General features: G+C 46.3%; 1 protein-coding gene across 2 annotated transcripts in view; it reads right to left on the reverse strand.

Annotated features, from left to right (window-relative positions):
* Positions 1 to 14369, reverse strand: part of LOC118941414 (uncharacterized) — an 87528-nt gene that overhangs the window by 2238 nt on the left and 70921 nt on the right. For both annotated transcript variants that reach the window (XM_090210216.1, XM_090210215.1), the window contains exons 8-13: positions 11890 to 11956; positions 7403 to 7617; positions 5698 to 5803; positions 5086 to 5159; positions 4807 to 4902; positions 4088 to 4204 (exon numbers count right to left, since the gene is read on the reverse strand). In XM_090210216.1, coding sequence (XP_090066342.1) covers positions 4088 to 4204; positions 4807 to 4902; positions 5086 to 5159; positions 5698 to 5803; positions 7403 to 7617; positions 11890 to 11956 — 675 coding nt within the window. The remainder of the gene's footprint in view (positions 1 to 4087; positions 4205 to 4806; positions 4903 to 5085; positions 5160 to 5697; positions 5804 to 7402; positions 7618 to 11889; positions 11957 to 14369) is intronic.

Here is a 14369-nt window from a genome sequence, read left to right on the forward strand (position 1 = left end):
CCACTCCTGTACTTGAATCATGCCATGATACTATGTACTTGTTTACATTTATAGATTTGCTCGCAGCATCGCATTAATGGAAACAAAGACTGTTCTCAGGGCAGGCCTATGTTTCAATCGTGTCTGGGACAATTTAGCATTTTAGCTAACCCCTTTCCTAACCTTAACCTAATTCTCCTAACCTGCCACGTTAATTCTCCTAACCTGCCACGTTAATTCTCCTGACCTGCCACGTTAATTCTCCTAACCTGCCACGTTAATTCTCCTAACCTGCCACGTTAATTCTCCTGACCTGCCACGTTAATTCTCCTAACCTGCCACGTTAATTCTCCTAACCTGCCACGTTAATTCTCCTGACCTGCCACGTTAATTCTCCTAACCGGCCACGTTAATTCTCCTAATCTGCCACGTTAATTCTCCTAACCTGCCACGTTAATTCTCCTAACCTGCCACGTTAATTCTCCTGACCTGCCACGTTAATTCTCCTAACCTGCCACGTTAATTCTCCTAACCGGCCACGTTAATTCTCCTGACCTGCCACGTTAATTCTCCTAACCTGCCACGTTAATTCTCCTGACCTGCCACGTTAATTCTCCTGACCTGCCACGTTAATTCTCCTGACCTGCCACGTTAATTCTTCTGACCTGCCACGTTAATTCTCCTGACCTGCCACGTTAATTCTCCTAACCTGCCACGTTAATTCTCCTAACCTGCCACGATAATTCTCCTGACCTGCCACGTTAATTCTCCTAACCTGCCAGGTTAATTCTCCTAACCTGCCACGTTAATTCTCCTAACCTTAACCTAATTCTCCTAACCATCCACGTTAATTCTCCCAACCTGCCACGTTAATTCTCCTAACCTTAACCTAATTCTCCTAACCATCCACGTTAATTCTCCTAACCTGCCACGTTAATTCTCCTGACCTGCCACGTTAATTCTCCTGACCTGCCACGTTAATTCTCCTGACCTGCCACGTTAATTCTCCTAACCGGCCACGTTAATTCTCCTAACCTGCCACGTTAATTCTCCTAACCTGCCACGTTAATTCTCCTAACCTGCCACGTTAATTCTCCTGACCTGCCACGTTAATTCTCCTAACCTGCCACGTTAATTCTCCTAACCTGCCACGTTAATTCTCCTGACCTGCCACGTTAATTCTCCTAACCGGCCACGTTAATTCTCCTAACCTGCCACGTTAATTCTCCTAACCTGCCACGTTAATTCTCCTAACCTGCCACGTTAATTCTCCTGACCTGCCACGTTAATTCTCCTAACCTGCCACGTTAATTCTCCTAACCGGCCACGTTAATTCTCCTGACCTGCCACGTTAATTCTCCTAACCTGCCACGTTAATTCTCCTGACCTGCCACGTTAATTCTCCTGACCTGCCACGTTAATTCTCCTGACCTGCCACGTTAATTCTTCTGACCTGCCACGTTAATTCTCCTGACCTGCCACGTTAATTCTCCTAACCTGCCACGTTAATTCTCCTAACCTGCCACGATAATTCTCCTGACCTGCCACGTTAATTCTCCTAACCTGCCAGGTTAATTCTCCTAACCTGCCACGTTAATTCTCCTAACCTTAACCTAATTCTCCTAACCATCCACGTTAATTCTCCCAACCTGCCACGTTAATTCTCCTAACCTTAACCTAATTCTCCTAACCATCCACGTTAATTCTCCTAACCTGCCACGTTAATTCTCCTAACCTGCCACGTTAATTCTCCTGACCTGCCACGTTAATTCTCCTAACCTGCCACGTTAATTCTCCTAACCGGCCACGTTAATTCTCCTAACCTGCCACGTTAATTCTCCTAACCGGCCACGTTAATTCTCCTGACCTGCCACGTTAATTCTCCTAACCTGCCACGTTAATTCTCCTAACCGGCCACGTTAATTCTCCTGACCTGCCACGTTAATTCTCCTGACCTGCCACGTTAATTCTCCTGACCTGCCACGTTAATTCTCCTAACCTGCCAGGTTAATTATCCTAACCTGCCAGGTTAATTCTCCTGACCTGCCAGGTTAATTCTCCTGACCTGCCACGTTAATTCTCCTGACCTGCCACGTTAATTCTCCTGACCTGCCACGTTAATTCTCCTGACCTGCCACGTTAATTCTCCTGACCTGCCACGTTAATTCTCCTGACCTGCCACGTTAATTCTCCTAACCTGCCACGTTAATTCTCCTGACCTGCCACGTTAATTCTCCTAACCTGCCACGTTAATTCTCCTGACCTGCCACGTTAATTCTCCTAACCTGCCACGTTAATTCTCCTAACCGGCCACGTTAATTCTCCTGACCTGCCACGTTAATTCTCCTAACCTGCCACGTTAATTCTCCTGACCTGCCACGTTAATTCTCCTAACCTGCCAGGTTAATTCTCCTGACCTGCCACGTTAATTCTCCTGACCTGCCACGTTAATTCTCCTGACCTGCCACGTTAATTCTCCTAACCTTAACCTAATTCTCCTAACCATCCACGTTAATTCTCCTAACCTGCCACGTTAATTCTCCTGACCTGCCACGTTAATTCTCCTGACCTGCCACGTTAATTCTCCTAACCTGCCACGTTAATTCTCCTAACCTGCCACGTTAATTCTCCTGACCTGCCACGTTAATTCTCCTAACCTGCCAGGTTAATTCTCCTAACCTGCCACGTTAATTCTCCTAACCTTAACCTAATTCTCCTAACCATCCACGTTAATTCTCCCAACCTGCCACGTTAATTCTCCTAACCTTAACCTAATTCTCCTAACCATCCACGTTAATTCTCCTAACCTGCCACGTTAATTCTCCTAACCTGCCACGTTAATTCTCCTGACCTGCCACGTTAATTCTCCAAACCTGCCACGTTAATTCTCCTAACCGGCCACGTTAATTCTCCTAACCTGCCACGTTAATTCTCCTAACCGGCCACGTTAATTCTCCTGACCTGCCACGTTAATTATCCTAACCTGCCACGTTAATTCTCCTAACCGGCCACGTTAATTCTCCTAACCGGCCACGTTAATTCTCCTGACCTGCCACGTTAATTCTCCTGACCTGCCACGTTAATTCTCCTAACCTGCCAGGTTAATTCTCCTAACCTTCCAGGTTAATTCTCCTAACCTGCCACGTTAATTCTCCTGACCTGCCACGTTAATACTCCTAACCTGCCACGTTAATTCTCCTGACCTGCCACGTTAATTCTCCTGACCGGCCACGTTAATTCTCCTAACCGGCCACGTTAATTCTCCTAACCTGCCACGTTAATTCTCCTGACCTGCCACGTTAATTCTCCTGACCTGCCACGTTAATTCTCCTAATCTGCCAGGTTAATTCTCCTCACCTGCCACGTTAATTCTCCTGACCTGCCACGTTAATTCTCCTAACCTGCCAGGTTAATTCTCCTAACCTGCCACGTTAATTCTCCTAACCTTAACCTAATTCTCCTAACCATCCACGTTAATTATCCTAACCTGCCACGTTAATTCTCCTAACCTTAACCTAATTCTCCTAACCATCCACGTTAATTCTCCTAACCTGCCACGTTAATTCTCCTGACCTGCCACGTTAATTCTCCTAACCTGCCAGGTTAATTCTCCTAACCTGCCAGGTTAATTCTCCTAACCTGCCACGTTAATTCTCCTAACCTGCCACGTTAATTCTCCTGGGAAGAGTCTTGGTTTCCACTAATGCGACACAGCGATTTGCTCACTCGATCACGTGACATATGCAATGAATCTCTAATAGAAGGCTGGTGTCTGTGCCCACCATTAAACACTGATGATGGCTTGATGCACAAACGGTTGTGTTTTGTTTTCATCTTTTATTTATGCACAATAAACTTCTGGACTCCCAAGGCTGAAGACAATCTATCACGAGCTTGAACGGCCAAACAAACCCTTACTAAAACACTCCGTCTACACAGGAATGTGTGTGTGTCTTATAAGGGATGACATAAGATGGCGCACCCTTTCAGTGATGTACAGAGAGAGCTAGCGAAGACAACAGCGAACATACACCGGGGCAAGCTCAGGGAATGCGTGTGTGCGTGTGTAGGCGCGTTTTCATTGACGTGTGTGTGCGTACGTCCTCACCAGCCTGTCCATCTGCATGAGTTTCTTGTCCTGTTGATGAAGCTGTTTGGTCTTTATCTCCAGAACCACCTTAAGACTCTCCAGCTCCTGTCCCAGATACAACACATGGGAGTCCTTCTATAGGGGGCGAGGGAGAGAGAGAGAGATAGAGAGGAAGAGAGAGGGGGAGAGAGAAGGAGGGGAAGAGAGAAAAATGGGGGGAAGAGAGAGAGAGAGAAATTCATTCACAAACCAGTCCTATTCCTAACCTCTTCTATCCCCTACAAACTGTTGTTCCAGACAAATAACAGTCTCAATAACCCACTTTAAGATGGATGATTGCAGTACCAGAGTGGTGGGTTTGATTCCCAAATGAAACTAAATATGCATGAGTCACTGTGGATAAATCCCCAAACACTGCCATCTCAGAAACGGACACAATGGCCAGTGCTGCATGTCCATTAGCAACCAACAGGGGGCAGTATTGCACCAGTAAAAAGACCATAAGGCCCAATAACAACAAAAAAGAAGCAGTAAACTGGGACATCTGTCTCACAGCAGTAGTATTGTTGACTGAGGTACACAGTGTACCAGAACAATAGCATTCTTCAGCACCTTCCTGTGTCCATGGGGCTCTGGGCATAATTAGACCACTACATAGGGTGTCATCATATTCCTGTGTCCATGGGGCTCTGGGCATAATTAGACCACTACATAGGGTGTCATCATATTCCTTTTACCTGGTTATTCTCTGCCAGAATCCTCCTCCTCTCCTCCTCCGCTCGCAGCTTCTCGCTCAGCGCCTCGTTCTCCAACGTGAGGTCCTGGATTTTCTCCTGTTGTGGGGGTGAGAGAGAGAGAGAAAGTGGTTGAGAGAGAGAGAGAGAGAGAGTTAAGTCAACGCTACAACAGTGTTCCTCCCTGATACTGAGTCTATATAAGACATACAGAAGATAGTAGTATCTGTATTGGGTAAACGTGTTGGTAAGGGAGGGAGGTACAGGGAACATGGATCTTACAGTGAGAGTGGCCTCCGTTTCCTTTAGTGTTTTGTCCAGGTTCTCCAAGTCCTGTTCCAGGGTTTTCCTGAGCTCTGCAAAACAACAACACACACTGAGTCAATGATGGAGGAAAACTAGTCACTTATTCACCAATTAAAACACTTTGGATTAAACCTTTCTCATGTGAAAACCAACCAAGTGTGTGGATGCCTGAGATGGATGGATGGATGGGTGGATGGATTGATGGGTGGATAGATTGATGGGTGGATGGATTGATGGGAGAGTTGATTGATGGATTGATGGGTGGATGGGTGGATGGAAGGATTGATGGGTGGATGGATTGATGGGAGAGTTGATGGATTGATGGGTGGATGGATGGATGGATGGATTGATGGGTGGATGGATGGATTGATGGGTGGATGGATGGATTGATGGGTGGATGGATTGATGGGTGGATGGATTGGTGGGTGGGTGGATGGATTGATGGGTGGATGGATTGATGGGTGGATGGATGGATTGATGGGTGGATGGATTGATGGGTGGATGGGTTGAAACATGCATTTTAGGACAGAAGAATAGAGGGATGAATTTCAATGAGTTCTGTGAAGGTGTGTGGTTGTGTGTCCTCACCTTGGACAGCGGTGTCGTAGGTCAGTCTGAGCGTGTCCATCTGCTGATCGTGGCTGGCCTCAGAGTTTCTCCTCAGAGTCTCCTGTCTGCTCCTCATCTCCTCCAGCTGACAGAGAGAAGAAGAAAATGGATTGATTGACCATTCTAATTCCATGGGCTCCTCTCAGTAACACAAGTATGCCATTACAAGCTGAGCATCAGTTACGGGGTGAATCTCAATAGTCCAGGTTTCCTCTTTATACTTCCAATTCATACTACTAATATTCCCCCCTACTATTATGACACATTTCAAATCAAAGGTTATTGGTTGCGTACACAGTTTATCAGGTGTCAATGAACTATGTGGAGTATCCAGTATTTAAATACACAGTTTATCAGGTGTTATAGCGGGGGCAGTGAAATGCTGGTGTCACCTGCTCCTAACAGGGCAGTTCAAATGAGAAATAATACAATGAACTGTGTGGAGAATCCAGTATTTAAATACACAGTTTATCAGGTGTTATAGTGGGGGCAGTGAAATGCTGGTGTCACCTGCTCCTAACAGGGCAGTTCAAATGAGAAATAATACAATGAACTATGTGGAGTATCCAGTATTTAAATACACAGTTTATCAGGTGTTATAGCGGGGGCAGTGAAATGCTGGTGTCACCTGCTCCTAACAGGGCAGTTCAAATGAGAAATAATACAATGAACTGTGTGGAGAATCCAGTATTTAAATACACAGTTTATCAGGTGTTATAGTGGGGGCAGTGAAATGCTGGTGTCACCTGCTCCTAACAGGGCAGTTCAAATGAGAAATAATACAATGAACTGTGTGGAGAATCCAGTATTTAAATACAGTGTGAAAGCAGCATAACAGAAACGGGAAGTGTTTTATGTCTCTATATACGTGGGGCAGCAGCGTTGTGTGTGTGTGTGTGTGTGTGTGTGTGCAGGAGTCTGCGTGTGTATGAGGTGTGTGTTTTATGTCTCTATATACGTGGGGCAGCAGCGTTGTGTGTGTGCAGAAGTCTGCGTGTGTATGAGGTGTGTGTGTGTGTGTATGTGCAGGAGTCTGCGTGTGTATGAGGTGTGTGTGTGTATGTGCAGGAGTCTGCGTGTGTGTGAGGTGTGTGTGTGTGTATGTGCAGGAGTCTGCGTGTGTATGAGGTGTGTGTGTGTGTATGTGCAGGAGTCTGCGTGTGTATGAGGTGTGTGTGTGTGTATGTGCAGGAGTCTGCGTGTGTGTGAGGTGTGTGTGTGTATGTGCAGGAGTCCGCGTGTGTATGAGGTGTGTGTTTTGTGCGTGGGAGTAGGTGTGCTAAAAAGTATCTGATTTGGAACAAGCTCATGTGGATGATTTATCGCTAATTGAATTACCAGTTAGATGTAGGCCATAGAGGACTCAGGAAGTAATACTATGTGCCAATTCATATTCATCCATCCCGACCCCGTTCTACCGCTGATGACATCAGAGAGTAATAACCATGGCAACGGTCGTAAATCTCGGGAAGCGTTTAGGAGTTGGGCGCTGTGTGTGGTGCGGTTGAGAGCCAGTGGAGTGTTTCAGAAGTGCTCAAATGCTGTGTTCACGTGCTAGTCGGAACTAGGAAACTCCGACTTGCTAACAGGTTGTAGTTAAACACGTGCCCCGTTCAGCCAGTTAGTAAGTTGAACATTTCAGAGCCCGGTCACCACAAGCCCGGTCACCGCCTCGACCACTGACCTGCTGCTCCATGAGGGCGCGGCATTTGTCCGCCTCCTCCTGATAGGCCTGGTGCACCTTGTCCCACTCTGCCTGGTAGAAGGCCTTGAGCCTCTCCTCCAGGCCGGTCAGCTCAGCCTGGTGATCCCTCTGGACCCTTCGCACCGCCTCCTCCAGAGACACCCGCACCTCCTCCTTCTCCTTCTGCAGCCGCTCACAGCACTGGGACGAGGAGACTGGAGAGGGAGGGAGGGGGAGGAGAGGGAGGGAGGGAGGGAGGGAGGGAGGGAGGGAGAGGAGAGGGAGGGGGAGGAGAGAGAGGGAGGGGGAGAAGGGGGAGGAGAGGGAGGAGAGAGAGGGAGGGGGAGGAGAGAGAGGGAGGGGGAGAAGGGGGAGGAGAGGGAGGAGAGAGAGGGAGGGGGAGGAGAGAGAGGGAGGGGGAGAAGGGGGAGGAGAGGGAGGAGAGAGAGAGAGGTAGAGGAGAGAGAGGGAGGGGGAGAAGGGGGAGGAGAGGGAGGAGAGAGAGGGAGGTGGAGGAGAGAGAGGGAGGGGGAGAAGGGGGAGGAGAGGGAGGAGAAAGAGAGAGACCATGTCATTGTCACTTTGTATTTTAGAATTCACTTTCAAAACACAATTACCCAGAATGAGGCTCTATGATAAATAATGACTTCACTGTAATAAGAGGGCGACAGCGTTGGAATAACATCTAACGGCCAATTGGTGTTGTTGTAACAGCGTTGCATAAACACCAATTGGATGTGAACATCTGACGACGCACTGGAAAAATGCACCACTGTTCCAACATTGCACAATCCAACCCCAACCTCTAATCCTGATCAGAATCATATGCACCCTTTCACACAGCACTTTACATGTCCGCTGAAAACTAAGGGCCGGATTCCAGGACCCATTAAACCAGGCCCTGAACTAAAAAGCCCCTTCAACAGCAGATCTCCATTGAACGTAATTGTTTTGCCCAACCAGGAGTAGAATTCATTTGGGTCTAGTAGGCTATAACCTACTTAATCGACATCTAATGACAGGACTATATTTTAACACATATGTAATGATAGACCCATATATGTAATGATAATACCAGATTCCCACAGCGCAGCACAGAGCAGCCTGGACAGTTGACATTTCCTCATATCCTCCCCTGTGGGATTAACTCTGAGGCCTGTTGCCACGGCGATGTTGTCATAAAGGCCGGCAGCTGTGAGCCCGTTAACAGACGGGTCCTGTCTTTATTATGGGGTAACTAACAGAAAGGGTGTGTGTGTGTGTGTGTGTGTGTGTGTGGATTAGGGGCAGGTGTGAATGGCATGTGGCCCCCGTATTATGACATCAGCGCTGCCCCCCCACAAATTGTTTCATAACACGACATCATGGGTCAAGAAGGAACAAGGAAGGGAGCTGGAAAGAATGTATATCTAAGGGCAGATCTAGGATCAGGATTTACTCAAGCCTATTACTGTAGCCATTATCAGCTCAAGATAAAATTGATCTAGGATCAGATTTAAAGGGATAGTTCAGGATTTAGGCAATGAATCCCCTTTATCTACTTCCCCAGATTAACATGAACTTGTGGATACCATTTCTATGTATCTGTGTCCAGTACGAAGGAAGTTGGAGGTCGTTTCACAAGCCAATGCTAACCAGCAGAGACATACAAAATGGTATCCATTAGTTCATCAGACTTCAGGAAGTAGATAACGGGCTTCAATGCCAAACCTGAAATTTCACTAACTCAATCCGCAAATTTTAACAGTGACCATTATCCACTCATTATAAAGAGCCTAGAACTGTTAACTCCCAGACTGTCGGAAAGACAAATAAAATCCCTGGAAGTCAGACTGACAACGTTCTTTCACTAGCTTGAAGAGAAACGTATTGGCACAGGTTCTGCTGGTCAAACATACAGTAGACATAGCAGAGAGACTTGTTAGCACTTCTCAAAGTCTGACGTTAACAGACAGAGTTTTGAAGGAAGTGGTGAGAGTGAGATTCATACATTCCACAGTCATGTGTAAAAACAGGGGTCAAGGTTCAACAAGCACACCAAAGCCCCCGCTCATCAAACAGATGGTAGTCGATACATTTTCTGCTGAGGTTCGGTGGGAAAGAAAGTGCATCTATGCACGTGTTTGCTTTTAGGAGGAGAGGGCTTGGTACGGCAGTTAAAGGGTGTGTCCGGCCTTACACGAGTGTGTGTGTTGAGACGGAATGGTTTTCACTGTGTAGTAAAAGTATTGTTTGTATAAACGTGTGTGAGAGACAAAAGTGTGTGAAGGAATAAAACGACAGAATTGTAGTCGGAGTGTTGTGTGTGTGTGTCTATCATGCATGTGAGAGTGTGTGCCTGTATGTTTAAAAGAGAAGGGGGCTTTCTAGCTCTCTATATCCCTGACAGCCGACGGCCGTTGGTATTGTTCATCAGAACCACATTGTACAGGCATTCCAACCAGATGCCTCTAAGGCATCTTGCACAGTTGGCGAGGATTGACGAGGTCTGGCAGGACGTCTGAGACGGTCATGGGGGCACGTGGGTAAAGTGAAACGGAGCACGTTTCCTCTCCCTTTCGTAACACATTACAACATCTGGGGTCGGGGCCAAGTCGAAGGAACAGAACTGAACAAGCCCATTCCTCTGGAACGCCACTCTGATGTCATTGGCGGAACAGAACAGAATGCCTTGTAATGTATGAAACACAGCCACAACAATGAGTGTTTCAACATGTTCACAAACACCTTCCCGCCTTGTTTGAAATGATCACCACTAAGAAAAATGGATAGCTATAAGCATGGATTCTATCCCATATTATTGACCTATCCAGTTGTGTCAGATCAGGGATCATCTTGAAGGGAGGAAGGACGCATGTTTTTACAATGGGATGTATTTGAAATTCTGGGGAAACATGGATCAAAATGTTGTCAACATGTCAGATTACACTACAACAAAATTTGGCCCGCAGATGATTTTATTTGGCCCCCCATGTAAAAAGAGTTAAAGAGCGACTAGAAACACCAGCAAATCAGCGCCAAGTGATTTTTATTTAGTTCATAAGGATACCCCACGCATAACAGATATATGTGATTGTATCCAAATGTAAGCAAGGTTTGAAATGATTGTGTTTTAGTCAAATATTATATCTGCAGTCTACAAAGTATTTGTAATCATGCTCTGGCCCCCTGACCATCTCCTCAAGAAAGGAAATCGTCCCGCGGTGTGATCTAGTTGCTGATCCCTGCCCTACAACAACCAGACGTTTCTCCAGAATTAGTCTGAACATTTCCTCCTAAAGAGAACAACCCCCTTCCCTGACAGGCAGTTTCACAGCACTTAACCCCATTATGTTAAGACTATTGTCCTGTCACGACAGTGATGTAGCATGTCTCCATAAGGGTAAACAGAGATGATGCTGCAGAGAGACTACCACTAACTACTGTTGGTGAAGGCTTGGAGGGAAGACGTTAAGTCATGCTTGAAGGAAGACCTTGGACAAAGGAGACGGTCTGTAATTATGAAGGCTTTATGACCGCTGCACGGGCTACCAATAACATCAGTTCAATGCATTTCCCTGACACGCGCAAACACACGTACTTGCATGCTAACAGGTGTACACACAGGCACACACATTTTTGCAAAACATGCCGAGGCTTGCATTCACGCCTCCCAAATACAGCATGCCTAGGGGGTGGGGGCTAATAATGTCTACACAGAGGCAGAGAGTTGGCCAGCACACAGAGCTTTGGAAGGCAGTTGACGACCTGATAAGGCCTTAATGATAAGCCAACAGGTTAGGGAAATGAGAGTGAAATAGAGGGAAGGTTCATTCACATTGAGTGTTGTAAAAAAACACAAAAAAACTTGTTGGCTTCACTCATCACGAGACACAATTGTCAGATTAAATGTTTTCGTTGATCATTTTCTTATTTACAGATTTTCTGCTTCAGACAAACACTTGCTCTTCCTTGAGCAATCGACGTGCTGATAAACGTGCAAATGTGAGAGGTAGAGGGGTAGACATGAGGTAGAGGGGTAGACATGAGGTAGAGGGGTAGACATGAGGTAGAGGGGTAGACATGAGGTAGAGGGGGTAGACATGAGGTAGAGGGGTAGACATGAGGTAGAGGGGTAGACATGAGGTAGAGGGGTAGACATGAGGTAGAGGGGTAGACATGAGGTAGAGGGGTAGACATGAGGTAGAGGGGTAGACATGAGGTAGAGGGGTAGACATGAGGTAGAGGGGGTAGACATGAGGTAGAGGGGTAGACATGAGGTAGAGGGGTAGACATGAGGTAGAGGGGTAGACATGAGGTAGAGGGGTAGACATGAGGTAGAGGGGTAGACATGAGGTAGAGGGGTAGACATGAGGTAGAGGGGTAGACATGAGGTAGAGGGGTAGACATGAGGTAGAGGGGTAGACATGAGGTAGAGGGGTAGACATGAGGTAGAGGGGTAGACATGAGGTAGAGGGGTAGACATGCTTGAGGTGTTTTTTTCTTACTGAGCTCATCGCGCAGGGTAGAAAGCTCCAGGGACAGTCCTTTCTTCAGCTTCAATGTCTCTTCACGCTGAGAGAGAGAGAGAGAGAGAGAGAGAGAGAGAGAGAGAGAGAGAGAGAGAGAGAGAGAGAGAGACTATTAGTTATTAAGTCAATGGAAAAACTATTCCTAAACTATGTGAGACTTCCGTTTCAAGTGGAACCAGACAATGGTTTTACGTCAGACATTATGACTCGACTGACAGTCATCTTTCCACAACATCATTCCTTGGCAACAATAGCTTCTTAGACTTCGAAAAATTACAGGCTTCAGTATGGTGACCTAATAACATATTCCTATAGGCGTGTCGAGGAATGCTGTAACTTCTAACAACAACCTACTACAACCTACATTAGCCTGCTGGGTAGGCTACAGAAACAGCACATTTCTGAGAGCTGCATTTTCATAGCCTGGTCCCAGATCTGTTAGCGCCGTCTGCCATCTTCTATGGTGCCGTAGGAGTTGACGAGACAGCACAAACGGATTTGGGAACCAGGCTAGCGTTTTCAGCAGCTGTCTCGACACCAGACACTGTTTTCCTTATGACAGTGTGTCCATATCACGCCGTTATCATACTGTGGAGAGACGACTTTTAGGGTGACTTAGAAGTGACATTGGGCATCTTAGAAACAGGGAACACTATGAAAACTCATCTGACAGGCCTACGCATTAATAAGTAGATAGTTTGAGTCTAAAACACACACGCTTCCTCTCAGATGTCACATACACAAATTATCTCTGAACTTGATCATTCTTACGGACTTACACTCTCATACATATCAACATTGTCTCAACATCCTGAAAGGATGGAAGGCTACACCCTGCACTAATCACACACACACTTCTCTAAAATGGTCAAACAGAGACGGTGCTATAATAAATGTCCACACTCTTTAAAACAGAGACACAACGATCACTTCATAACCGTCTCTATTTGACACATGGCATGATGAACACACACTTTATAGTCATGAATCCAATCGGTCAGCTGTAAGGGAACAGATAGATAGATAGATAGAGAGATAGAGAGATAGAGAGATAGAGAGATAGATAGATAGATAGATAGATAGAGAGATAGAGAGAGATAGAGAGAGATAGAGAGAGATAGAGAGAGATAGAGAGAGATAGAGGCCAAACAGCCCGCCAACAGATGCGCAAAACAAAAACAACAAAAATAAAGCAAACGGAGCGAGAAAGAAAGAGAGAGAGAAAAGAAGAGAGAGAGAAAACAAACACACCTTGCCTTTCTTTCTGGTATGTGGAGGAGTCTTCAGGCAGGCTTTGCTGCCAGAGGAGCCCATGTTATTCCCCCTGGGCTGCTGAAGGGCCAAGTGCTACATCTAGGAGCTCCACTACAATGTGCCTGGTCAGAACCTCCCCCTCTCCAACCACCTCTACCACTCCACTCTCTCGCTCGCTCAGGAAACTGGTCTGTCTACATCAAATAAACCTCCCTCCCTCTCCAAGGAGTACTCAGCACATCAAGCCCTGCCTAGCAGTACCTCCCCACCTCCAACCCAGCCGCCCTTGGCCAAGCTCCAGCCCACATATATTTCCCCTAGAGACAGGGCCTGGAGCTGGGGGTCTGGGGGAGGTGGAGGGAGAGGGCTAGATGAGCGTGAGGTCAGGCTGGGCTAAGGCCCTCTGCTCTGGGCCTCGGGGGCTGCGTGGTCAAGCCTCTCTGGTTCCTTTAACCTTTAAAAGAGCCAGTGGTTGTACAGTACATGTGTCTGTGGGGCTAATCCATTCATAAACATTAGCAGCACTAACAACACTCACTAGATTCTACTTTTCAAAGACATGACCTATAAGGAATCAAAGTGAGCTTGGCCATTGCCTATTAGCTAGCCTGCTACATAGTTACAGTGGAGATGTTTGATTTTTTATTTTATTTCACCTTTATTTAACCAGGTAGGCAAGTTGAGAACAAGTTCTCATTTACAATTGCGACCTGGCCAAGATAAAGCAAAGCAGTTCGACAGATACAACGACACAGAGTTACACATGGAGTAAAACAAACATACAGTCAATAATACAGTATAAACAAGTCTATATACGATGTGAGCAAATGAGGTGAGATAAGGGAGGTAAAGGCAAAAAAAAGGCCATGGTGGCAAAGTAAATACACTGGAATGGTAGATTTGCAGTGGAAGAATGTACATTGGAGGCTATTTTGTAAATGACATTGCCGAAGTCGAGGATTGGTAGGATGGTCAGTTTTACAAGGGTATGTTTGGCAGCATGAGTGAAGGATGCTTTGTTGTGAAATAAGAAGCCAATTCTAGATTTAACTTTGGATTGGAGATGTTTGATGTGGGTCTGGAAGGAGAGTTTACAGTCTAACCAGATGCTCAAACTGCTGTGGTATAGCGGAGTCCTATTAGACCTAATCAACTGTTTTTTATGCCACCTTTGACTCGTGTCCTTCACGTCAAAGCTGGCT

Source organism: Oncorhynchus mykiss, chromosome 19 (assembly GCF_057628025.1).
Source record: "Oncorhynchus mykiss isolate SJ-2025 chromosome 19, ASM5762802v1, whole genome shotgun sequence".
NCBI lineage: Eukaryota > Metazoa > Chordata > Actinopteri > Salmoniformes > Salmonidae > Oncorhynchus > Oncorhynchus mykiss.